This window comes from Salvelinus namaycush, unplaced genomic scaffold (assembly GCF_016432855.1).
Source record: "Salvelinus namaycush isolate Seneca unplaced genomic scaffold, SaNama_1.0 Scaffold222, whole genome shotgun sequence".
NCBI lineage: Eukaryota > Metazoa > Chordata > Actinopteri > Salmoniformes > Salmonidae > Salvelinus > Salvelinus namaycush.
This window is the reverse complement of record NW_024059031.1, coordinates 2,631-30,228: the sequence shown is the minus strand read 5'-3', so window position 1 is coordinate 30,228 and position 27,598 is coordinate 2,631. Positions and strand designations below refer to the sequence as shown.

General features: G+C 46.6%; 1 protein-coding gene across 1 annotated transcript; it reads right to left on the bottom strand.

The window, feature by feature from the left end:
• Positions 1-36: 36 nt before the first annotated feature.
• On the bottom strand, positions 37-27,598 carry LOC120038495 (protein jagged-1b-like; the record flags this gene model as incomplete). The annotated part of the gene is made up of 6 exons (XM_038984216.1): positions 37-1,627; positions 7,046-7,196; positions 11,705-11,836; positions 19,401-19,649; positions 19,849-19,958; positions 27,341-27,598. Coding segments are annotated over 6 exons (1,466 nt in total), but the record flags the coding sequence as incomplete, so codon positions are not given.

The window sequence follows — 27,598 nt, the reverse complement described above, 5'->3', positions numbered from 1 at the left end:
ATTAGTCACAAGGAAAATGTCTTCCACTACACTCAATCTCTGAAAGGTTTACAGCCCAAAGCAACCATTTATTTGTATTTTGTTTTAATTTCTTCTTCCCCTCTAAGCAACAATGGACGCTGTAAAATCATTAAAAAACAAACAAAAATAATAAAAATATTTCAGGCAACAACAAAAAAAAAATCATTTTTTGTGAAAGAAATAAACAAGTTCATCGTCAAAAAAGAAACTAAGCCGTCAAAACCTTCCATCTAGAGACAGAACATATAAATAAAAAGGAATTATATCTTAAGGCTCTTGATTATTATTTAAGTTAATAAATCAAAATATACACAATGATTAATTAAAAATAAAAGAAATGTACATATCTACACATTCTAAACCGACACAAATTCTTCATATTGCAACTGCTGACATCGACCCCACCCGCCCCAAAGAATAAATAATTCTAAAGTTGTACTTATTTTGGTTTAATTTCATGACATTGCTGTGGTATGAAAGCTGAAAAGGCAAAACAAAACTAGTTTATACCTACTAGAGGAGAGAGAGAAATACATTACAACTATGTGTGTCTAAAATGGCACCCTTATTCCCTACATAGTACACTACTTTAGACCAGGTCCCATAGGGCTCCACTCAAAAGTAGTGTGTTATATAGGGAATAAGTGTAGTGTTGAAATGTGAAAACGCAACACCTCTTATCCTGCCAACCAAAGCAACCTTCTCTGCCAGTGTAGCCAGCTAGCGTTAAATTATCAGGAGCAACGTCTAAAACAGCAACCTATTCCCTACAACGTACACTTGGCCCATAGGGCTCTGGTCAAAAGTAGTGCACTAAATAGGAAACAGGGTACCACATCTGACGCACCCAGGGATACAAAACTACAAATCCCAGAACACTCCCCCTGGTCCTCTTCAGCATGATCAAAGGGTTTGGTTGCACGGCAACACAGTGTCTACAGAGCGTGTCAGAAGGACCACGTTGCCGGGATGACCATAACGTCCAGGAAGGGGAATTCTTTACACAGCGTTTTATTTCCTGCCTCCAATGTCACTTCCTGCTATACGATGTAGTCCATCCTGTTCATGCTGTGTGCCGTCTCCAGGACCCTGTTGTCCTGTTTATTAGTCCAGTTAGGATGTTTGGAACTGGGCTGCACCGTGGTCCTGCCGTCCCCGTCGTTGGGCCCGTTGGCCCCCAGGCCTCCATTGAGGCCCCGGTCTTCCCGCTCCACCAGTGTGTAGGCAGGTTGTTTGGCTGTAACCGCGAAGCGTCCTTTATTCCCCATATGTCTCTCTTTATCGTTGTCCTCCTCGCCCTCCGGGGGGTGGTGTGTCCGTACCTTGGCGACGATCGAGTTCTTATCCTCGTAGTCCTTGATGGCCACCGATGTTGTGAGATGGCCGCCGCCTCCGGCGTGTTTCTCGTTGATGGGGTTCTTGATCTGGTTGAGCTGCTCGCGCACATTGTTGGTTGTGTTGTCTTCGGTTGCCGCGGACGACAAGGCTCCGTTGCCATGGTGACTGCCACGTTTCCGACGGCGATGCACGCAGTACAGGAAGACTGAGACCAACGCCAGGATCCAGAGGAGAATGAAGACAGAGGACAGCAGCGGCACGAGGTAGTCTGGGTAGGAGAGAAACAGGACTTCATCAACCATTTCATTGTTAAGAAACAAATGAGTCTGTCCTGAAATATAGAAGTCCTGTAACTTGAGGTCCCTCAAGTGTTAAACATCAACAAAGACTGTCTACTCCTACTAAGGGTTATAAACGTCAACATAAAGACTGTCTACTCCTACTAAAGGTTATAAACGTCAACATAAAGACTGTCTACTCCTACTAAAGGTTATAAACGTCAACATAGAGACTGTCTACTCCTACTAAAGGTTATAAACGTCAACATAAAGACTGTTTCCTCCTACTAAAGGTTATAAACGTCAACATAAAGACTGTCTCCTCCTACTAAAGGTTATAAACGTCAACATAAAGACTGTCTACTCCTACTAAAGGTTATAAACGTCAACATAGAGACTGTCTACTCCTACTAAAGGTTATAAACGTCAACATAAAGACTGTCTACTCCTACTAAAGGTTATAAACGTCAACATAAAGACTGTCTACTCCTACTAAAGGTTATAAACGTCAACATAAAGACTGTCTACTCCTACTAAAGGTTATAAACGTCAACATAGAGACTGTTTACTCCTACTAAAGGTTATAAACGTCAACATAAAGACTGTCTACTCCTACTAAAGGTTATAAACGTCAACATAGAGACTGTTTACTCCTACTAAAGGTTATAAACGTCAACATAAAGACTGTCTACTCCTACTAAAGGTTATAAACGTCAACATAAAGACTGTCTACTCCTACTAAAGGTTATAAACGTCAACATAAAGACTGTCTACTCCTACTAAAGGTTATAAACGTCAACATAAAGACTGTCTACTCCTACTAAAGGTTATAAACGTCAACATAAAGACTGTCTACTCCTACTAAAGGTTATAAACGTCAACATAAAGACTGTCTACTCCTACTAAAGGTTATAAACGTCAACATAAAGACTGTTTCCTCCTACTAAAGGTTATAAACGTCAACATAAAGACTGTCTCCTCCTACTAAAGGTTATAAACGTCAACATAAAGACTGTCTACTCCTACTAAAGGTTATAAACGTCAACATAAAGACTGTCTACTCCTACTAAAGGTTATAAACGTCAACATAAAGACTGTCTACTCCTACTAAAGGTTATAAACGTCAACATAAAGACTGTTTCCTCCTACTAAAGGTTATAAACGTCAACATAGAGACTGTTTACTCCTACTAAAGGTTATAAACGTCAACATAAAGACTGTCTACTCCTACTAAAGGTTATAAACGTCAACATAAAGACTGTCTACTCCTACTAAAGGTTATAAACGTCAACATAAAGACTGTCTCCTCCTACTAAAGGTTATAAACGTCAACATAAAGACTGTCTACTCCTACTAAGGGTTATAAACGTCAACATAAAGACTGTCTACTCCTACTAAAGGTTATAAACGTCAACATAGAGACTGTCTACTCCTACTAAAGGTTATAAACGTCAACATAAAGACTGTCTACTCCTACTAAAGGTTATAAACGTCAACATAAAGACTGTCTACTCCTACTAAAGGTTATAAACGTCAACATAAAGACTGTTTCCTCCTACTAAAGGTTATAAACGTCAACATAAAGACTGTCTACTCCTACTAAAGGTTATAAACGTCAACATAGAGACTGTCTACTCCTACTAAGGGTTATAAACGTCAACATAAAGACTGTCTACTCCTACTAAAGGTTATAAACGTCAACATAGAGACTGTCTACTCCTACTAAAGGTTATAAACGTCAACATAAAGACTGTTTCCTCCTACTAAAGGTTATAAACGTCAACATAAAGACTGTCTACTCCTACTAAAGGTTATAAACGTCAACATAAAGACTGTCTACTCCTACTAAAGGTTATAAACGTCAACATAGAGACTGTTTACTCCTACTAAAGGTTATAAACGTCAACATAAAGACTGTCTACTCCTACTAAAGGTTATAAACGTCAACATAAAGACTGTCTCCTCCTACTAAAGGTTATAAACGTCAACATAAAGACTGTCTACTCCTACTAAGGGTTATAAACGTCAACATAGAGACTGTCTACTCCTACTAAAGGTTATAAACGTCAACATAGAGACTGTCTACTCCTACTAAAGGTTATAAACGTCAACATAGAGACTGTCTACTCCTACTAAAGGTTATAAACGTCAACATAAAGACTGTCTACTCCTACTAAAGGTTATAAACGTCAACATAAAGACTGTTTCCTCCTACTAAAGGTTATAAACGTCAACATAAAGACTGTCTACTCCTACTAAAGGTTATAAACGTCAACATAGAGACTGTCTACTCCTACTAAGGGTTATAAACGTCAACATAAAGACTGTCTACTCCTACTAAAGGTTATAAACGTCAACATAGAGACTGTCTACTCCTACTAAAGGTTATAAACGTCAACATAAAGACTGTTTCCTCCTACTAAAGGTTATAAACGTCAACATAAAGACTGTCTACTCCTACTAAAGGTTATAAACGTCAACATAAAGACTGTCTACTCCTACTAAAGGTTATAAACGTCAACATAGAGACTGTTTACTCCTACTAAAGGTTATAAACGTCAACATAAAGACTGTCTACTCCTACTAAAGGTTATAAACGTCAACATAGAGACTGTCTACTCCTACTAAAGATTATAAACGTCAACATAGAGACTGTCTACTCCTACTAAAGGTTATAAACGTCAACATAGAGACTGTCTACTCCTACTAAAGGTTATAAACGTCAACATAAAGACTGTCTACTCCTACTAAAGGTTATAAACGTCAACATAAAGACTGTCTACTCCTACTAAAGGTTATAAACGTCAACATAGAGACTGTTTACTCCTACTAAAGGTTATAAACGTCAACATAAAGACTGTCTACTCCTACTAAAGGTTATAAACGTCAACATAAAGACTGTCTACTCCTACTAAAGGTTATAAACGTCAACATAAAGACTGTCTACTCCTACTAAAGGTTATAAACGTCAACATAAAGACTGTCTACTCCTACTAAAGGTTATAAACGTCAACATAAAGACTGTCTACTCCTACTAAAGGTTATAAACGTCAACATAAAGACTGTCTACTCCTACTAAAGGTTATAAACGTCAACATAAAGACTGTCTACTCCTACTAAAGGTTATAAACGTCAACATAGAGACTGTCTACTCCTACTAAAGGTTATAAACGTCAACATAAAGACTGTTTCCTCCTACTAAAGGTTATAAACGTCAACATAGAGACTGTTTACTCCTACTAAAGGTTATAAACGTCAACATAGAGACTGTCTACTCCTACTAAAGGTTATAAACGTCAACATAAAGACTGTTTACTCCTACTAAAGGTTATAAACGTCAACATAAAGACTGTCTACTCCTACTAAAGGTTATAAACGTCAACATAAAGACTGTCTACTCCTACTAAAGGTTATAAACGTCAACATAGAGACTGTCTACTCCTACTAAAGGTTATAAACGTCAACATAGAGACTGTCTACTCCTACTAAAGGTTATAAACGTCAACATAAAGACTGTTTCCTCCTACTAAAGGTTATAAACGTCAACATAAAGACTGTCTCCTCCTACTAAAGGTTATAAACGTCAACATAAAGACTGTCTACTCCTACTAAAGGTTATAAACGTCAACATAAAGACTGTCTCCTCCTACTAAAGGTTATAAACGTCAACATAAAGACTGTCTACTCCTACTAAAGGTTATAAACGTCAACATAAAGACTGTCTACTCCTACTAAAGGTTATAAACGTCAACATAGAGACTGTCTACTCCTACTAAAGGTTATAAACGTCAACATAGAGACTGTCTACTCCTACTAAAGGTTATAAACGTCAACATAAAGACTGTCTACTCCTACTAAAGGTTATAAACGTCAACATAGAGACTGTCTACTCCTACTAAAGGTTATAAACGTCAACATAAAGACTGTCTACTCCTACTAAAGGTTATAAACGTCAACATAAAGACTGTCTACTCCTACTAAAGGTTATAAACGTCAACATAAAGACTGTCTACTCCTACTAAAGGTTATAAACGTCAACATAAAGACTGTTTCCTCCTACTAAAGGTTATAAACGTCAACATAGAGACTGTTTACTCCTACTAAAGGTTATAAACGTCAACATAGAGACTGTCTACTCCTACTAAAGGTTATAAACGTCAACATAGAGACTGTTTACTCCTACTAAAGGTTATAAACGTCAACATAAAGACTGTTTCCTCCTACTAAAGGTTATAAACGTCAACATAGAGACTGTCTACTCCTACTAAAGGTTATAAACGTCAACATAAAGACTGTCTCCTCCTACTAAAGTTCTCGCTCTTCTGTCTGCAACATTTGTCTCACTACACTGTCCATTTGTCTGCAGCCTCCCGTCCTCTCCCTCACTCCGTCCTCCTCTCCCTCACTCCGTCCTCCTCTCCCTCACTCCGTCCTCCTCTCCCTCACTCCGTCCCCCTCCCCATCTCTCCACTCCTCGCCAAGTTCCACAACATTTCCACATGAATGAAACCCTGGCTACAGCTCAAGGCTGTTAGACCTGAATTGCATTACTGATAGAGAGGACTGGACCTATGGGCCCTGGTCCATGTGACTGATAGAGGACTGGACCTATGGGCCCTGGTCCATGTGACTGATAGAGAGGTCTGGACCTATGGGCCCTGGTCCATGTGACTGATAGAGAGGTCTGGACCTATGGGCCCTGGTCCATGTGACTGATAGAGAGGTCTGGACCTATGGGCCTTGGTCCATGTGACTGATAGAGAGGACTGGACCTATGAGCACTGGTCAAAAGAAGTGTACTTGATAGGGGATAATTTAGGACTCAGCCACAGGTTGAGATATGGTTTTTCCATGAACGTGTAGAAGGTTAGAACTCAGGACAGTTCCTCAGTGTCATTTTCTATTTTTTCTCTCTTATTAACCTCTCTCCCTCATCTCTTCCCTCCTTCCTACTACAAGTGTGTGCAGTTCGAAAGAGAGCGAGACAAAGAGAGCGACAGACCGACAGACAGAAAGAGACCAACAGAGAGACAGAGAGCGAGACAAAGACAGCGACAGACAGAAAGAGACCAACAGAGAGACAGAGAGCGAGACAAAGACAGCGACAGACAGAAAGAGACCAACAGAGAGACAGAGAGCGAGACAAAGAGAGCGACCTGTCCCCACCTGTCCCTGTAGGCTTTACAGACACTCCCCACCCCTTGGCTGCAACCCTTCTAATTTAGTGTACCCTACACGCACAACCCATGTGGAATTACGGGTCTCTGGCAGCGTTTGGAACTCCTGATCTGTGGTAGTTAGTTGTGTGTGTGTGTGTGTGTGTGTGTGTGTGTGTGTGTGTGTGTGTGTGTGTGTGTGTGTGTGTGTGTGTGTGTGTGTGTGTGTGTGTGAGAGAGAATGAATCGTACCCGTCTGGCTGGCGCTAGGCCTCCTCTGCACATGGACCTTGGCGATGGCGGTGATGATGCTGTTATTGCCATGGTGTTTAGACACCAGATCGATGATCCTATCTGTTATCTCCTTTATAGTGGATCTGTCCATCAGGTGGTCCTCTGTGTACTGAAGAGAGAAGAGAGGGGGGGTTATAATGGTTGGATATCTCTTATCCCCTTTATAGGGGATCTGTCCATCCACTGGTCTACTGTGTACTGGGGTGAGAGAGGGGGGGGGGGGTATACTGGTTGGGTATCTGTTATGTCCTTTACAGGTGAGCTGTATCTTCTGTATACTGATAGAAAAACACTAGGGAGGGGTATTTGAAATCATTTCACTATTCGAATAATATGACATTTCTTTGGATATCCGGATAGTAGAAAATGTATGTAAAAAAAAATAAAGTTTAACTTGGGAACTAGCTTTCTGCGTAGCCTGTGTGACTTGGCTGCCGCTTGCTTACATCATAATATAATTGTGTGCAGCAATGCCTCTGTCACGTTCCTGACCTGTTTTCTGTGGTTTTTGTATGTGTTTAGTTGGTCAGGGCGTGAGTTGGGGTGGGCATTCTATGTTATGTCTTTCTATGTTTAGGTTCATTGGTAATTAGCCTTATATGGTTCTCAATCAGGGACAGGTGTTTGACGTTTCCTCTGATTGAGAACCATATAAAGGTAGGCTGTTCACACTGTTTGTTTGTGGGTGATTGTCTTCCGTGTCTGTGTATGTCGCACCACACGGGACTGTTTCGTTTTCGTTTTCGTTCGTGTTTGTAGTCTGTTCCTGTTCGTGCGTTCTTCGTGTTATTATTGTAAGTTCGTAAGTTCAGGTCTGTCTACTTCGTTTATTGTTTTGTAGTTTGTTCAAGTGTTCATAGTGTTTCGTCTTGTTTAATAAATTCAGTATGTCATCATACCTCGCTGCGTTTTGGTCCAACCCTTACTCCTCCTCCTCGTCTGAGGAGGAGAACGACTTCAACGACCGTTACAGAATCACCCACCAACAAAGGATCAAGCAGCGGGGTAACGGGCAACAGCGACAGCAGCAGCAGCAGCAGCAGCAGGAGAGGCTGCACTATTTGGAGAAATGGACATGTGAGGACGACCTAGACGGCAAAGGACCCTGGGCAGAGCCAGGAGAATATCGCCGCCCCAAAGAAGAGCTGGAGGCAGCGAAGGCGGAGAGGCGCTATTATGAGGCGCTCGCACGGCAGAGCGGCTGGAGGCCCGAGAGGCAGCCCCAAAAATTTCTTGGGGGGGGGAACACGGGGAGTGTGGCAGAGTCAGGAGTCAGACCTGAGCCAACTCCCCCTGCTTACCGAAAGGAGCCGGTGAGGGCGGAATTGGAGGTGAGTGACGCAGAGACTGTGAAGGATTTAATGGGGAAATTGGAGGAGAGAGTAATGAGGGATGTACTGGTTTGGTGCATGAGGCACGACATCCGTCCGACTGAACGTGTCGGTGAGTTGATGTCACCGGGAACAGCTCTCCATACTCGTCCTGAGGTGCGTGCTAGCCGTCTGGTTAAGACAGTGCCTACACCACGCACCAAGCCTCCTGTGCGTCTCCAGAGTCCTGTTGCTGTTTCCCACACTCGCCTTGAGGTGCGTGTCTCCAATCCGGTACCACCAGTTCCGGCACCACGCACTAGGCCTAATGTGCGTCTCCAGAGCCCTGTACGCACTGTTCCTTCTCCCCGCACTCGCCCTGAGGTGCGTGCCCTCAGTCCGGTACCACCAGTTCCGGCACCACGCACCAGGCCTATAGTGCGCTTTGAGAAACCAGTGTGCCCTGTTCCTGCTCCCCGCACTAGCCTGAAGGTGCGTGTCCTTAGCCCGGTACCTCCAGTTCCGGCACCACGCACTAGGCCTACAGTGCGCCTCAGCCGGCCAGAGTCTGCCGTCTGCCCAGCGGCGCCTGAACTGCCCGTCTGCCCAACGGCGCCTGAACTGCCCGTCTGCCCAACTGCCCGTCTGCCCAACAGCGCCTGAACTGCCCGTCTGCCCAACGCCGTCTGAACTGCCCGTCTGCCCAATGCCGTCTGAACTGCCCGTCTGCCCAACGGCGCCTGAACTGCCCGTCTGCCCAACGCGTCTAACTGTCCGTCTGCCAAGCGCCGCATGAACTGCCTGTCTGTACTGAGCCTTCAAAGCCGCCCGTCTGTACTGAGCCTGCAAAGCCGCCCGTCTGTACTGAGCCTTCAGAGCCGCCCGTCTGTCATGAGCCTTCAGAGCCGCCCGCCAGACAGGAGCCGCTAGAGCCTTCCGCCAGACAGGAGCAGCCAGAGCCTTCCGCCAGACAGGAGCAGCCAGAGCCTTCCGCCAGACAGGAGCAGCCAGAGCCTTCCGCCAGACAGGAGCAGCCAGAACCTTCCGCCAGCCAGCCATGAGCAGCCAGAGCCGCCAGCCAGCCATGAGCAGCCAGAGCCGCCAGCCAGCCATGAGCAGCAAGAGCCGCCAGCCAGCCATGAGCAGCCAGAGCCGCCAGCCAGCCATGAGCAGCCAGAGCCGCCAGCCAGCCATGAGCAGCCAGAGCCGCCAGCCAGCCATGAGCAGCCAGAGCCGCCAGCCAGCCATGAGCAGCCAGAGCCGCCCTCCAGTCATGAGCTGCCTTCCAGTCATGAGCTGCCTTCCAGTCATGAGCTGCCTTCCAGTCATGAGCTGCCCTTCAGTCCGGAGCTGCCACTCAGTCCGGAGCTGCCACTCAGTCCGGAGCTGCCACTCAGTCCGGAGCTGCCACTCAGTCCGGAGCTGCCACTCAGTCCGGAGCTGCCACTCAGTCCGGAGCTGCCTCTCTGTCCGGAGCTGCCTCTCTGTCCGGAGCTGCCTCTCTGTCCGGAGCTGCCTCTCTGTCCGGAGCTGCCTCTCTGTCCGGAGCTGCCTCTCTGTCCGGAGCTGCCTCTCTGTCCGGAGCTGCCTCTCTGTCCGGAGCTGCCTCTCTGTCCGGAGCTGCCTCTCTGTCCGGAGCTGCCTCTCTGTCCGGAGTTGCCTCTCTGTCCGGAGTTGCCCCTCTGTCCTGAGCTACCTCTCTGTCCTGAGCTACCTCTCTGTCCTGAGCTCTGTCCTGAGCTACCTCTCTGTCCTGAGCTACCTCTCTGTCCTGAGCTACCTCTCTGTCCTGAGTTGTCTATATTTAGGAGGGGCCTTGGTGAAGGTTCATGGACCATGGTCGGGGGCGAGGGTCGCCACTCAAGGGACGCTAAGGAGGGGGACAAAGACAATGGTGGAGTGGTGTCCTCGTCCTGCGCCGGAGCCGCCACCGCGGACAGATGCCCACCCAGACCCTCCCCTTGAGTTTTAGGGGTGCGCCCGGAGTTCGCACCTTGAGGGGGGGGTTCTGTCACGTTCCTGACCTGTTGTCTGTTATTTTTGTATGTGTTTAGTTGGTCAGGGCGTGAGTTGGGGTGGGCATTCTATGTTATGTGTTTCTATGTTTAGGTTCATTGGTAATTAGCCTTATATGGTTCTCAATCAGGGACAGGTGTTTGACGTTTCCTCTGATTGAGAACCATATAAAGGTATGCTGTTCACACTGTTTGTTTGTGGGTGATTGTCTTCCGTGTCTGTGTATGTCGCACCACACGGGACTGTTTCGTTTTCGTTTTCGTTCGTGTTTGTAGTCTGTTCCTGTTCGTGCGTTCTTCGTGTTATTATTGTAAGTTCGTAAGTTCAGGTCTGTCTACTTCGTTTATTGTTTTGTAGTTTGTTCAAGTGTTCATAGTGTTTCGTCTTGTTTAATAAATTCAGTATGTCATCATACCTCGCTGCGTTTTGGTCCAACCCTTACTCCTCCTCCTCGTCTGAGGAGGAGAACGACTTCAACGACCGTTACAGCCACAAAGATAAATTAGAGAAAGTCTTTTCATTGTTAACATTATTTTTTATGATTACTCTTGTAAGTATTGGAATACTAACTAATGTCTGTTGGGATGTTGGAATAACCGTGTCCCCTCCTACAAAACACAGGGAAAAGTGTGGTGTTTCTGCTTCATCAGGGCCCGTATTCATAATAGGGAGTACTGATCTAGGCTCAGGTCCCCATCGCCATTTAATCTTACTCATTATGAGCTAAAAGGCCATATCTGATTCTAGATCAGCAGGAGACGTTTTATGAACATGCCCAGATGACGGAAAACCAAGAAAACAGAAAAAAAGGTTATTGGAGGTCTTGATACACAGTGTTTTCAGATTATGTTTATCAGATTATGTCTATCAGATTATGTCTATCAGATTATGTCTATCAGATTATGTCTATCAGATTATGTCTATCAGATTATGTCTATCAGATTAAACTGGGTTTTGTTGTTTTATGGCTTCAGCGAAACACTAAATCTCACAACGGCTAGCCAGCGTATCTAATCTGTAACCATTATCCGGAGCACGGTGACAAATACAATTAAATAGAACACAAATTGTAAAAAATAATGCACGTCTGTCTATGGCATAACCAGGCCAGCCCAGCTCTGCTTGGCTCCGTAGTGTGAAAAGAGTGACAGACTTATGAAGACTAAGGGAAATCCTTCATGCTTTACTTTTGCAGACACTATGTTTCATTTTCCTTACAGTCCACAGAAATTTGTATTTTTTTGCTTTTAACCCCAAGACACACTCACACAGGTGACAGGAAGTGACTTACGATGCTGAGATGGATCTCGTTGCTGGCGGAGGTTGAAGGGTCACAGGTTATGGAAACAGAATACTCAGAGGACACATTATTCAGCACATACAGTTGTCTCAGCTGCTTACACACTGCCTCGATACTCAGACCCTGAAGAGAGAGACAGAGAGAGGAGAGAGTTACACACTGGAGAGAGAGACAGAGAGAGAGAGAAAGTTACACACTGGAGAGAGAGACAGAGAGAGGAGAGAGTTACACACTGGAGAGGGAGACAGAGAGAGAGAGAAAGTTACACACTGGAGAGAGAGAGAAAGTTACACACTGGAGAGAGAGACAGAGAGACAGAGAGAGGAGAGAGTTACACAATGCCTCGATACGCTGACGAGAGAGAAGTTATACACTGGAAAGAGAGACAGAGAGGGACAGTCTACCTGAACAGAGCAAAACTCAAATCATGAAATGCTACAGATGGAAGGAAAGTAGTGTGGAAACCAACCAAAAAACAATTAGGCAACAACACATTCAATCCCTTTTAGACAACTTCCTGGACAAAATGTTCCACTGTAATAGTGTAAACTTGGCAGTAGAAAACAAACAGGGAAGCTGAAAAGTCAAATGTACCATCTAATCTAAACATTTAAAGCAGACAACTTAAGAAAATGAACAACAATGACAAATGGTTTGATGGAGAAAGCAAAAACCTAAGACAAATTGAGAAATCTATCCAACCAAAAAACATAGAGACCCAGAAAACCTGAGTCTACTCCTTCACTATGGTGAATCACTAAAACAATACAGAAATACACTACGGAAAAAGAAGGAACAGCACGTCAGAAATCAGCTCAAATGTATTTGAAGAATCCATAGACTCTAACCACTTCTGGGAAAATTGGAAAACACTAAACAAACAACACGAAGAGTTATCTATCCAAAACGGAGATGTGTGGATAAACCACTTCTCCTATATGTTTAGCTCTATAATAAAGAACAAACAGCAAAAACATAGACATGATGAAATACAAATCTTATAATCAACTATTAAAGACTACCAGAACCCACTGGATTCTCCAATTACATTGAATGAACTACAGGACAAAATACAAACCCTCCAACCCAAAAAAGGCATGTGGTGTTGATGGTATCCTAAATTAAATGATAAAATATACAGACCACAAATTCCAATTGGCTATACTTAAACTCTTTAACATCATCCTCAGCTCTGGCATCTTCCCCAATATTTGGAACCAAGGATTGATCACCCCAATCCACAAAAGTGGAGACAAATTTGACCCCAATAACTACCGTGGGACATAATCGTCAACAGCAACCTTGGGAAAATACTCTGCATTATTGTCAACAGAAGACTTGTACATTTCCTCAGTGAAAACAATGTACTGAGCAAAAGTCAAATTGTCTTTTTACCAAATTACCATACGACAGACCACGTATTCACGCTGCAAACCCCAATTGACAAACAAACAAACCAAAACAAAGGCAAAGTCTACTCATGCTTTGTTTACTTCAAAAAAGCTTTTGACTCAATTTGGCATGAGGGTCTGTTATACAAATTGATGAAAGTGGTGTTTGGTGGAAAAACATTAAAATCCATGTACACAAACAAGCGTGTGGTTAAAATTGGCAAAAGACATCTTTCCACAGGGCCGTGGGGTGAGACAAGGATGCAGCTTAAGCCCCACCCTCTTCAACATATATCAACGAATTGGCGAGGGCACTAGAACAGTCTGCAGCACCCGGCCTCACCCTACTAGAATCGGAAGTCAAATGTCTACTGTTTGCTGATGATCTGGTGCTTTTGTCACCAACCAAGGAGGGCCTACAGCAGCACCTAGATCTTCTGCACAGATTCTGTCAGACCCGGGCCCTGACTGAGAAACTATACATGCCTCGGCCTAAACATCAGCGCCACAGGTAACTTCCACAAAGCTGTGAACGATCTGAGAGACAAGGCAAGAAGGGCCTTCTATGCCATCAAAAGGAACATGAAATTGACCTACCAATTAGGATCTGGCTAAAAATACTTGAATCATTTATAGAACCCATTGACCCTTTATGGTTGTGGGGTATGGGGTCCGGTCACCAACCAAGAATTCACAAAATGGGACAAACACCAAATTGAGACTCTGCATGCAGAATACTTCAAAAATATCCTCAGTGTACAACGTAAAACATCAAGAACATTCAGACCCCTTGACTTTATTCTAAAATTGACTAAATAGTTTCATCAATCTACACACAATATCCAATAATGACATCACAATACCCCATAATGACATCACAATACCCCATAATGACAAAGCAAAAACATAGGTTTTTATAAATGTATAAAAAAATATAAAATAATAATGAAATATAAAATTTGCATAACTATTCAGACTTTTACTCAGTACTTTGGCAGCAATTACAGCCTTGACTCTTCTTGGGTATGAATCTACAAGCTTGTCACACCTGTATTTGGGGAGTTTCTCCCATTCTTCTCTGCAGATCCTCTCAAGCTCTGTCAGGTTGGATAGGGAGAGTTGCTGCACAACTATTTTCCGGTCTCTCCAGAGATGTTCGATTGGGTTCAAGTCCAGGCTCTGGCTGGGTCACTCAAGGACATTCAGAGACTTGTCCTGAAGCCACTACTGCGTTGTCTTGGCTGTGTGCTTGTTTTTTCGAGTCAGTAGAAAGGCCTCTTTAGTGTTCTATGTTTTCATAACTGTGACCTTAATTGCCTACGGTCTGTAAGCTGTTAGTGTCTTAACGACCGTTCCACAGGTTCATGTTCATTAATTATTTATGGTTCATTGAACAAGCATGGGAAACAGTGTTTAAACCTTTTACAATGAAGATCTGTGAAGTTATTTGGATTTTTACGAATTATCTTTGAAAGACAGGGTCCTGAAAAAGGGATGTTTCATTTTTTTCTGAGTTTAGAAACATCTCAAGGATGATCAATGGAAACAGGATGCACCTGAGCTCAATTTCGAGTCTCATAGCAAAGGGTCTGAATACTTATGTAAATACGTTTTTCTTTATACATTCGCAAACATTTCTAAAAACCTGTTTTCGATTTGTCATTTTCAAAACAAACTTTTTGTCACAAGTGTAGACTTTACCGTGAAATGCTTACTTACAAGCCCTTAAGGGTATTACGGTACAGAGTCAATGTGGAGGCTATATACAGGGTGTTACGGTACAGAGTCAATGTGGAGGCTATATACAGGGTGTTACGGTACAGAGTCAATGTGGAGGCTATATACAGGGTGTTACGATACAGAGTCAATCTGGAGGCTATATACAGGGTGTTACGGTACAGAGTCAATGTGGAGGCTATATACAGGGTGTTACGGTACTGAGTCACTGTGGAGGCTATATACAGGAGGCCCCGGTACAGAGTCAATGTGGAGGCTATATACAGGGGGCCCCGGTACAGAGTCAGTGTGGAGGTTATATACAGGGGGCACCGGAACCGAGTCCATGTGGAGGCTATATACAGGGGGTTACCGGTACTGAGTCCATGTGGAGGCTATATACAGGGGGTACCAGTACAGAGTCAATGTGGAGGCTATATACAGGGGGTTACCGGTACAGAGTCAATGTGGAGGCAATATACAGGGGGAACCGGTACTGAGTCCATGTGGAGGCTATATACAGGGTGTTACAGTACCGAGTCAATGTGGAGGCTATATACAGGGGGTACCAGTACAGAGTCAATGTGGAGGGGGTTACCGGTACAGAGTCAATGTGGAGGCTATATACAGGGGGTACCAGTACAGAGTCAATGTGGAGGGGGTTACCGGTACAGAGTCAATGTGGAGGCAATATACAGGGGGAACCGGTACTGAGTCCATGTGGAGGCTATATACAGGGGGAACCGGTACTGAGTCCATGTGTAGGGGTACAGGTGTGTAGATTGATGACAAACATTTTGTATTTAATCCATTTTAGAATAAAGGCTGTAACGTAACAAAATGTGGAAAAGGAGAAGGGGTCTGAATACTTTCAGAAAGCACTGTAGGTAGGGCACCAGTAACTAGGCAACAGGATAGATAATAAACAGTAGCAGCATGTGAGTCAAGAGTTGGTAACAAAAAAGGTCAACGCAGATAGTTCAAATAGTTAACCAATTGGTACCCGGACTAACTATTTATCAGTCTTATGGAGGTAGAAGCTGTTCAGGGTCCTGTTGGTTCCAGACTTGGAGGTAGAAGCTGTTCAGGGTTCTGTTGGTTCCAGACTTGGAGGTAGAAGCTGTTCAGGGTCCTGTTGGTTCCAGACTTGGAGGTAGAAGCTGTTCAGGGTTCTGTTGGTTCCAGACTTGGAGGTAGAAGCTGTTCAGGGTCCTGTTGGTTCCAGACTTGGAGGTAGAAGCTGTTCAGGGTTCTGTTGGTTCCAGACTTGGAGGTAGAAGCTGTTCAGGGTCCTGTTGGTTCCAGACTTGGAGGTAGAAGCTGTTCAGGGTTCTGTTGGTCCCAGACTTGGAGGTAGAAGCTGTTCAGGGTTCTGTTGGTTCCAGATTTGGAGGTAGAAGCTGTTCAGGGTCCTGTTGGTTCCAGACGTGGAGGTAGAAGCTGTTCAGGGTCCTGTTGGTTCCAGACTTGGAGGTAGAATCTGTTCAGGGTTCTGTTGGTTCCAGACTTGGAGGTAGAAGCTGTTCAGGGTTCTGTTGGTTCCAGACTTGGAGGTAGAAGCTGTTCAGGGTCCTGTTGGTTCCAGACTTGGAGGTAGAATCTGTTCAGGGTTCTGTTGGTTCCTGACTTGGAGGTAGAAGCTGTTCAGGGTCCTGTTGGTTCCAGACTTGAAGGTAGAATCTGTTCAGGGTTCTGTTGGTTCCTGACTTGGAGGTAGAAGCTGTTCAGGGTCCTGTTGGTTCCAGACCTGGAGGTAGAATCTGTTCAGGGTTCTGTTGGTTCCAGACTTGGAGGTAGAAGCTGTTCAGGGTCCTGTTGGTTCCTGACTTGGGGGTAGAAGCTGTTCAGGGTCCTGTTGGTTCCAGACCTGGAGGTAGAATCTGTTCAGGGTTCTGTTGGTTCCTGACTTGGGGGTAGAAGCTGTTCAGGGTCCTGTTGGTTCCAGACTTGAAGGTAGAATCTGTTCAGGGTTCTGTTGGTTCCAGACTTGGAGGTAGAAGCTGTTCAGGGTCCTGTTGGTTCCAGACTTGGAGGTAGAAGCTGTTCAGGGTTCTGTTGGTTCCAGACTTGGAGGTAGAAGCTGTTCAGGGTTCTGTTGGTTCCAGACTTGGAGGTAGAAGCTGTTCAGGGTCCTGTTGGTTCCAGACTTGGAGGTAGAATCTGTTCAGGGTTCTGTTGGTTCCAGACTTGGAGGTAGAAGCTGTTCCGGGTTCTGTTGGTTCCAGACTTGGAGGTAGAAGCTGTTCCGGGTCCTGTTGGTTACAGACTTGGAGGTAGAAGCTGTTCCGGGTCCTGTTGGTTCCAGACTTGGTTCAGCAGTGCAGCTCGCCGTGCGGTAGCAGAGAGAACAGTCTAGGACTTGAGTGTTGGAGTCTTTGATCATTTGTAGGGCCTTCCTCTGACACCGCCTGGGTATAGAGGTTTTATGGGTGTTCTTCCTCTGAAACCCAAACTACATCATCCATAACAGCTGTCAAGAGAATGAGTTAATACTGTGACCGCAATGTGGGATTATTGTAAGATGAATGTCAGAACACACACAGAGGAGATCATGTGAATCTAAGCTGTAACAGGACCGCTGGCGACTCCAACACAAAGCGTCATCACTCTGCAGTTGCCTAACAAGCGTGACAGCTTTCGCTTCAGACAGTCTCTCCTCGTCCTCTACGAGTGGTTTAGCAGAGGAAAACCATTTCTGGAGGGAACCTGGCACCATCCATACAGGTGAAGCATGGGTGGCAGCATCATGTTGTGGGGATGTTTTTCAGTGGCAGGGACTGGAGGACTAGTCAGGATCGAGGGAAAGATGAACGGACCAAAGTACGGAGAGATCCTTGATTAAAATCCTGCTCCAGAGCACACAGGACCTCAGACTGCGGCGAAGGTTCACCTTCCAAAAGGACAAGGACCCAAAGCACACAGCCAAGACAACGCAGGAGTGTCTTCGGGACAAGTCTCTGCATGTCCTTGAGTGGCCCAGCCAGAGCCCAGACTTGAACCTGATCGAACATTTCTGGAGAGACCTTAAAATAGCTGTGCAGCGACGCTCTCCATCCAACCTGACAGAGCTTGAGAGGAACTGCAGAGAAGAATGGGAGAAACCCTCCAAATACAGGTGTGCCAAGCTTGTAGCGTCATACCCAAGAAGAAGCGAGGCTGTAATCGCTGCCAAAGGTGCTTCAACAAAGTACTGAGTAAAGGTCTGAATACTTACGTGATATGTCTAAAAAAAACTGTTTTTGCTTTGTCATTATGGGGTATTGTGTGTAGATTGAATCCATTTTAGAAAAAGGCTGTAACATAAAATGTGGAAAAAGTCAAGGGGTCTGAATACTTTCCAAATGCACTGTCTATGTACAGTATCGACCTCAATGACCTCGTACCCCTGCACATCGATTCTGTACTGGTACACCGTGTATATAGTTACTACTTATCGTTACTCATTGTGTATTTAGTCCTTGTGTTATAATTGTTCTATATTTTTCTCTGCATTGTTGGGAAGGAATCATTTCACTGTTACACTACACCTGCTGTTCACAAAGCATGTGACCAAAATACAATGTGATTTATTTGGATGGAAACAGCACAGGGACACAAAAATTGAGAAAGTCCCCTTTTTGCGTTCCTATAACGGAAACTGACTGAACCTTCAAGAGAAAGTTGGACTTGGAGTGGAAAACTTTCCCTAACCGGTTTGGGATGAGTAGCTGGTTTAGCTCAGAGCGAGGTTTGGGATGAGTAGCTGGTTTAGCTCAGAGCGAGGTTTGGGATGAGTAGCTGGTTTAGCTCAGAGCGAGGTTTGGGATGAGTAGCTGGTTTAGCTCAGAGCGAGGTTTGGGATGAGTAGCTGGTTTAGCTCAGAGCGAGGTTTGGGATGAGTAGCTGGTTTAGCTCAGAGCGAGGTTTGGGATGAGTAGCTGGTTTAGCTCAGAGCGAGGTTTGGGATGAGTAGCTGGTTTAGCTCAGAGCGAGGTTTGGGATGAGTAGCTGGTTTAGCTCAGAGCGAGGTTTGGGATGAGTAGCTGGTTTAGCTCAGAGCGAGGTTTGGGATGAGTAGCTGGTTTAGCTCAGAGCGAGGTTTGGGATGAGTAGCTGGTTTAGCTCAGAGCGAGGTTTGGGATGAGTAGCTGGTTTAGCTCAGAGCGAGGTTTGGGATGAGTAGCTGGTTTAGCTCAGAGCGAGGTTTGGGATGAGTAGCTGGTTTAGCTCAGAGCGAGGTGTATGTTTGTTCAGAACCCGGTCTGTCACAGTTGGCTGCGTTTACACAGGCAGCCTAATTTTGATATTTTTCCACTCTTTTGTCTTGACCAATCAGATCATGTCTCTTCTGCTGATATTTGGCCAAAAGATCAGAATTGGGCTGCCTGTGTAAACTCAGCCATATTGAGTTAGAGAGTGACAGAGGAGCAGGGCGGAGGGCTGAGAGCGGAGGGCCGGGAGAGGAGGGCCGGGAGCGGAGGGCCGGGAGAGGAGGGCTGAGCAGCTGGGCGGAGGAGGACAGTTAAGAGACTGCGTAGTGCACTATATGGAATAGGGGTTTGAGTTGAATAGTAGAAGAGGAGGGAGAAGGACTGACTCACCCTGGGCATGGTCTCTTTGGTGAACGTAAACGTGATGTTGGAGCAGCTGTTGTCGTGGTAACCGGAGCTGGGGTGACATTTGGTGGTTGGTGGGGAGGAGGGGTGGCACTCCCCAAGATTCAGACACGGCCGGACAAAACACTGCTCCTCCCTGATTGGTACACAGCTCTGACCAGACCGACACCCGGCCCCGCCCCCTCGACCTTTGACCCCACCGCTGATCCGGCACGACTTAGGACCACACCACATCTGGAACACAACGAGACAAAATACCCAATCAAGATCCAGACAATAAGACTCAGAACCCTACCTGGGTTCAAGTAGTATTTATTTGATGTCAGATAGGCAGGTTGCACTTTTGTGACTATTCCATTGGTTCCATTGCACCAGGCAAGGTTGTTTGAGAGAGAACCCAGGTGGATGAAAGGTAAGAGTAGTTGGTACGTACCCTGGTACACGTCACCTTCCCATTAAAACACTGACAGGTGTTGCAGTCCTCGTCCCACTTAGCTCCTTCAGGGGTCAGATGACCGTTCACAGAGCACGCTCTCTGTGTCACTGTGACGCAAAGACATACAACTATCACAACAATGAAGGCTCTCCTGACAGACAGACAGCCTGTGTTAACCTGTCTTCCTGACAGCCTGTGTTAACCTGTCTTCCTGACAGACAGACAGCCTGTGTTAACCTGCCTTCCTGACAGACAGCCTGTGTTAACCTGTCTTCCTGACAGCCTGTGTTAACCTGTCTTCCTGACAGCCTGTGTTAACCTGTCTTCCTGACAGCCTGTGTTAACCTGTCTTCCTGACAGCCTGTGTTAACCTGTCTTCCTGACAGCCTGTGTTAACCTGTCTTCCTGACAGCCTGTGTTAACCTGTCTTCCTGACAGCCTGTGTTAACCTGTCTTCCTGACAGCCTGTGTTAACCTGTCTTCCTGACAGCCTGTGTTAACCTGTCTTCCTGACAGACAGACAGCCTGTGTTAACCTGTCTTCCTGACAGCCTGTGTTAACCTGTCTTCCTGACAGACAGCCTGTGTTAACCTGCCTTCCTGACAGACAGCCTGTGTTAACCTACCTTCCTGACAGCCTGTGTTAACCTGCCTTCCTGACTGACTGACTGACTGTGTTAACCTGTCTTCCTGACAGACAGACTGGGTTAACCTGTCTTCCTGACAGACAGCCTGTGTTAACCTGCCTTCCTGACAGACAGCCTGTGTTAACCTGCCTTCCTGACTGACTGTGTTAACCTGCCTTCCTGACAGACAGCCTGTGTTAACCTGTCTTCCTGACAGACAGCCTGTGTTAACCTGTCTTCCTGACAGCCTGTGTTAACCTGTCTTCCTGACAGCCTGTGTTAACCTGTCTTCCAGACAGCCTGTGTTAACCTGTCTTCCTGACAGCCTGTGTTAACCTGTCTTCCTGACAGCCTGTGTTAACCTGTCTTCCTGACAGCCTGTGTTAACCTGTCTTCCTGACAGCCTGTGTTAACCTGTCTTCCTGACAGCCTGTGTTAACCTGTCTTCCTGACAGACAGACAGCCTGTGTTAACCTGTCTTCCTGACAGCCTGTGTTAACCTGCCTTCCTGACAGACAGACTGTGTTAACCTGCCTTCCTGACAGACAGCCTGTGTTAACCTGTCTTCCTGACAGACAGCCTGTGTTAACCTGCCTTCCTGACAGACAGCCTGTGTTAACCTGCCTTCCTGACAGCCTGTGTTAACCTGCCTTCCTGACTGACTGACTGACTGTGTTAACCTGTCTTCCTGACAGACAGACTGGGTTAACCTGTCTTCCTGACAGACAGCCTGTGTTAACCTGCCTTCCTGACAGACAGCCTGTGTTAACCTGCCTTCCTGACAGCCTGTGTTAACCTGCCTTCCTGACTGACTGACTGACTGTGTTAACCTGTCTTCCTGACTGACTGTGTTAACCTGTCTTCCTGACAGCCTGTGTTAACCTGTCTTCCTGACAGACAGCCTGTGTTAACCTGTCTTCCTGACAGCCTGTGTTAACCTGTCTTCCTGACAGACAGACTGTTAACCTGTCTTCCTGACAGACAGACTGTTAACCTACCTTCCTGACAGACAGACTGTGTTAACCTGCCTTCCTGACAGACAGACTGGGTTAACCTGCCTGCCTTCCTGACAGACAGACTGTGTTAACCTGTCTTCCTGACAGACAGACTGTGTTAACCTGCCTTCCTGACAGACAGCCTGTGTTAACCTGCCTTCCTGACAGACAGCCTGTGTTAACCTGCCTTCCTGACTGACTGACTGACTGACTGTGTTAACCTGTCTTCCTGACAGCCTGTGTTAACCTGTCTTCCTGACAGACAGCCTATGTTAACCTGCCTTCCTGACTGACTGACTGACTGTGTTAACCTGCCTTCCTGACTGACTGACTGACTGTGTTAACCTGTCTTCCTGACTGACTGTGTTAACCTGCCTTCCTGACTGACTGACTGTGTTAACCTGTCTTCCTGACTGACTGTGTTAACCTGTCTTCCTGACAGCCTGTGTTAACCTGTCTTCCTGACAGCCTGTGTTAACCTGTCTTCCTGACAGACAGACAGCCTGTGTTAACCTGTCTTCCTGACAGCCTGTGTTAACCTGTCTTCCTGACAGACAGACTGTGTTAACCTGCCTTCCTGACAGACAGACTGGGTTAACCTGCCTTCCTGACAGACAGCCTATGTTAACCTGCCTTCCTGACAGACAGCCTGTGTTAACCTACCTTCCTGACAGCCTGTGTTAACCTGCCTTCCTGCCTGACTGACTGACTGACTGTGTTAACCTGTCTTCCTGACAGACAGACTGGGTTAACCTGCCTTCCTGACAGACAGCCTGTGTTAACCTGTCTTCCTGACAGACAGCCTGTGTTAACCTGCCTTCCTGACAGACAGCCTGTGTTAACCTGCCTTCCTGACAGCCTGTGTTAACCTGCCTTCCTGACTGACTGTGTTAACCTGTCTTCCTGACAGCCTGTGTTAACCTGTCTTCCTGACAGACAGCCTGTGTTAACCTGTCTTCCTGACAGCCTGTGTTAACCTGTCTTCCTGACAGACAGACTGTTAACCTGTCTTCCTGACAGACAGACTGTTAACCTACCTTCCTGACAGACAGACTGTGTTAACCTGCCTTCCTGACAGACAGACTGGGTTAACCTGCCTGCCTTCCTGACAGACAGACTGTGTTAACCTGTCTTCCTGACAGACAGACTGTGTTAACCTGCCTTCCTGACAGACAGCCTGTGTTAACCTGCCTTCCTGACTGACTGACTGTGTTAACCTGTCTTCCTGACAGCCTGTGTTAACCTGCCTTCCTGACTGACTGACTGACTGACTGTGTTAACCTGCCTTCCTGACTGACTGACTGTGTTAACCTGTCTTCCTGACTGACTGTGTTAACCTGCCTTCCTGACTGACTGACTGTGTTAACCTGTCTTCCTGACTGACTGTGTTAACCTGTCTTCCTGACAGCCTGTGTTAACCTGCCTTCCTGACGGACAGCCTGTGTTAACCTGCCTTCCTGACAGACAGCCAATGTTAACCTGCCTTCCTGACTGACTGACTGACTGACTGTGTTAACCTGTCTTCCTGACAGCCTGTGTTAACCTGTCTTCCTGACAGACAGCCTATGTTAACCTGCCTTCCTGACTGACTGACTGACTGACTGTGTTAACCTGCCTTCCTGACATCCTGACTGTGTTAACCTGCCTTCCTGACAGACAGACAGTGTTAACCTGCCTTCCTGACACAGACAGACTGTGTTAACCTGCCTTCCTGACAGACAGACTGTGTTAACCTGCCTTCCTGACAGACAGACAGCCTGTGTTAACCTGTCTTCCTGACTGACTGACTGACTGTGTTAACCTGCCTTCCTGACATCCTGACTGTGTTAACCTGTCTTCCTGACTGACTGTGTTAACCTGCCTTCCTGACATCCTGACTGTGTTAACCTGTCTTCCTGACAGACAGACTGTGTTAACCTGCCTTCCTGACTGACTGTGTTAACCTGCCTTCCTGACTGACTGTGTTAACCTGCCTTCCTGACTGACTGTGTTAACCTGCCTTCCTGACAGACAGACTGTGTTAACCTGCCTTCCTGACAGACAGACTGTGTTAACCTGCCTTCCTGACAGACAGACTGTGTTAACCTGCCTTCCTGACAGACAGACTGTGTTAACCTGCCTTCCTGACAGACAGACTGTGTTAACCTGCCTTCCTGACAGACAGGCTGTGTTAACCTGCCTTCCTGACTGACAGGCTGTGTTAACCTGCCTTCCTGACTGACTGTGTTAACCTGCCTTCCTGACGGACTGTGTTAACCTGCCTTCCTGACGGACTGTGTTAACCTGCCTTCCTGACGGACTGTGTTAACCTGCCTTCCTGACTGACAGGCTGTGTTAACCTGCCTTCCTGACTGACTGTGTTAACCTGCCTTCCTGACTGACTGTGTTAACCTGCCTTCCTGACGGACTGTGTTAACCTGCCTTCCTGACGGACTGTGTTAACCTGCCTTCCTGACGGACTGTGTTAACCTGCCTTCCTGACGGACTGTGTTAACCTGCCTTCCTGACGGACTGTGTTAACCTGCCTTCCTGACGGACTGTGTTAACCTACCTTCCTGACGGACTGTGTTAACCTGCCTTCCTGACGGACTGTGTTAACCTACCTTCCTGACGGACTGTGTTAACCTGCCTTCCTGACGGACTGTGTTAACCTGCCTTCCTGACGGACTGTGTTAACCTGCCTTCCTGACGGACTGTGTTAACCTGCCTTCCTGACGGACTGTGTTAACCTGCCTTCCTGACTGACTGTGTTAACCTGCCTTCCTGACGGACTGTGTTAACCTGCCTTCCTGACGGACTGTGTTAACCTGCCTTCCTGACTGACTGTGTTAACCTGCCTTCCTGACTGACTGTGTTAACCTGCCTTCCTGACAGACAGCCTGTGTTAACCTGCCTTCCTGACAGACAGCCTGTGTTAACCTGCCTTCCTGACTGACTGTGTTAACCTGCCTTCCTGACTGACTGTGTTAACCTGCCTTCCTGACTGACTGTGTTAACCTGCCTTCCTGACTGACTGTGTTAACCTGCCTTCCTGACGGACTGTGTTAACCTGCCTTCCTGACGGACTGTGTTAACCTGCCTTCCTGACGGACTGTGTTAACCTGCCTTCCTGACGGACTGTGTTAACCTGCCTTCCTGACGGACTGTGTTAACCTGCCTTCCTGACGGACTGTGTTAACCTGCCTTCCTGACAGACAGACTGGGTTAACCTGCCTTCCTGACAGACAGACTGTGTTAACCTGTCTTCCTGACAGACAGACTGTGTTAACCTGCCTTCCTGACAGACAGCCTGTGTTAACCTGCCTTCCTGACTGACTGACTGTGTTAACCTGTCTTCCTGACAGCCTGTGTTAACCTGTCTTCCTGACAGACAGCCTATGTTAACCTGCCTTCCTGACTGACTGACTGACTGACTGTGTTAACCTGCCTTCCTGACTGACTGACTGTGTTAACCTGTCTTCCTGACTGACTGTGTTAACCTGCCTTCCTGACTGACTGACTGTGTTAACCTGTCTTCCTGACTGACTGTGTTAACCTGTCTTCCTGACAGCCTGTGTTAACCTGCCTTCCTGACGGACAGCCTGTGTTAACCTGCCTTCCTGACAGACAGCCAATGTTAACCTGCCTTCCTGACTGACTGACTGACTGTGTTAACCTGTCTTCCTGACAGCCTGTGTTAACCTGTCTTCCTGACAGACAGCCTATGTTAACCTGCCTTCCTGACTGACTGACTGACTGACTGTGTTAACCTGCCTTCCTGACATCCTGACTGTGTTAACCTGCCTTCCTGACAGACAGACAGTGTTAACCTGCCTTCCTGACACAGACAGACTGTGTTAACCTGCCTTCCTGACAGACAGACTGTGTTAACCTGCCTTCCTGACAGACAGACAGCCTGTGTTAACCTGTCTTCCTGACTGACTGACTGACTGTGTTAACCTGCCTTCCTGACATCCTGACTGTGTTAACCTGTCTTCCTGACTGACTGTGTTAACCTGCCTTCCTGACATCCTGACTGTGTTAACCTGTCTTCCTGACAGACAGACTGTGTTAACCTGCCTTCCTGACTGACTGTGTTAACCTGCCTTCCTGACAGACAGACTGTGTTAACCTGCCTTCCTGACTGACTGTGTTAACCTGCCTTCCTGACAGACAGACTGTGTTAACCTGCCTTCCTGACAGACAGACTGTGTTAACCTGCCTTCCTGACAGACAGACTGTGTTAACCTGCCTTCCTGACAGACAGACTGTGTTAACCTGCCTTCCTGACAGACAGACTGTGTTAATCTGCCTTCCTGACAGACAGGCTGTGTTAACCTGCCTTCCTGACTGACAGGCTGTGTTAACCTGCCTTCCTGACTGACTGTGTTAACCTGCCTTCCTGACGGACTGTGTTAACCTGCCTTCCTGACGGACTGTGTTAACCTGCCTTCCTGACGGACTGTGTTAACCTGCCTTCCTGACTGACAGGCTGTGTTAACCTGCCTTCCTGACTGACTGTGTTAACCTGCCTTCCTGACGGACTGTGTTAACCTGCCTTCCTGACGGACTGTGTTAACCTGCCTTCCTGACGGACTGTGTTAACCTGCCTTCCTGACGGACTGTGTTAACCTGCCTTCCTGACGGACTGTGTTAACCTGCCTTCCTGACGGACTGTGTTAACCTACCTTCCTGACGGACTGTGTTAACCTGCCTTCCTGACGGACTGTGTTAACCTACCTTCCTGACGGACTGTGTTAACCTGCCTTCCTGACGGACTGTGTTAACCTGCCTTCCTGACGGACTGTGTTAACCTGCCTTCCTGACGGACTGTGTTAACCTGCCTTCCTGACGGACTGTGTTAACCTGCCTTCCTGACGGACTGTGTTAACCTGCCTTCCTGACTGACTGTGTTAACCTGCCTTCCTGACGGACTGTGTTAACCTGCCTTCCTGACGGACTGTGTTAACCTGCCTTCCTGACTGACTGTGTTAACCTGCCTTCCTGACTGACTGTGTTAACCTGCCTTCCTGACTGACTGTGTTAACCTGCCTTCCTGACAGACAGCCTGTGTTAACCTGCCTTCCTGACAGACAGCCTGTGTTAACCTGCCTTCCTGACTGACTGTGTTAACCTGCCTTCCTGACTGACTGTGTTAACCTGCCTTCCTGACTGACTGTGTTAACCTGCCTTCCTGACGGACTGTGTTAACCTGCCTTCCTGACGGACTGTGTTAACCTGCCTTCCTGACGGACTGTGTTAACCTGCCTTCCTGACGGACTGTGTTAACCTGCCTTCCTGACGGACTGTGTTAACCTGCCTTCCTGACGGACTGTGTTAACCTGCCTTCCTGACTGACTGTGTTAACCTGCCTTCCTGACGGACTGTGTTAACCTGCCTTCCTGACTGACTGTGTTAACCTGCCTTCCTGACTGACTGTGTTAACCTGCCTTCCTGACTGACTGTGTTAACCTGCCTTCCTGACTGATTGTGTTAACCTGTCTTCCTGACGGACTGTGTTAACCTGCCTTCCTGACAGACAGCCTGTGTTAACCTGCCTTCCTGACGGACTGTGTTAACCTGCCTTCCTGACAGCCTGTGTTAACCTGCCTTCCTGACGGACAGCCTGTGTTAACCTGCCTTCCTGACGGACTGTGTTAACCTGCCTTCCTGACTGACTGTGTTAACCTGCCTTCCTGACGGACAGCCTGTGTTAACCTGCCTTCCTGACAGACAGACAGCCTGTGTTAACCTGCCTTCCTGACAGACAGCCTGTGTTAACCTGCCTTCCTGACGGACTATGTTAACCTGCCTTCCTGACTGACTGTGTTAACCTGCCTTCCTGACAGCCTGTGTTAACCTGCCTTCCTGACTGACTGTGTTAACCTACCTTCCTGACAGCGTGGTCCAGCTCTGTCTTGGGGACACAGGCAGCGGTAGCCATTGATCTCATCAATACAGCTAGAACCAGAGATGCAGGGAGAAGACTGGCACTCGTTGATATCTAAAACACACACACACACACACACACACACACACACACACACACACACACACACACACACACACACACACACACACGAGAGAATAAAACAGGGGTCAGGAACACTCTCGTTATGATCAACAGACAGTTGGATTAGTGAGCTGA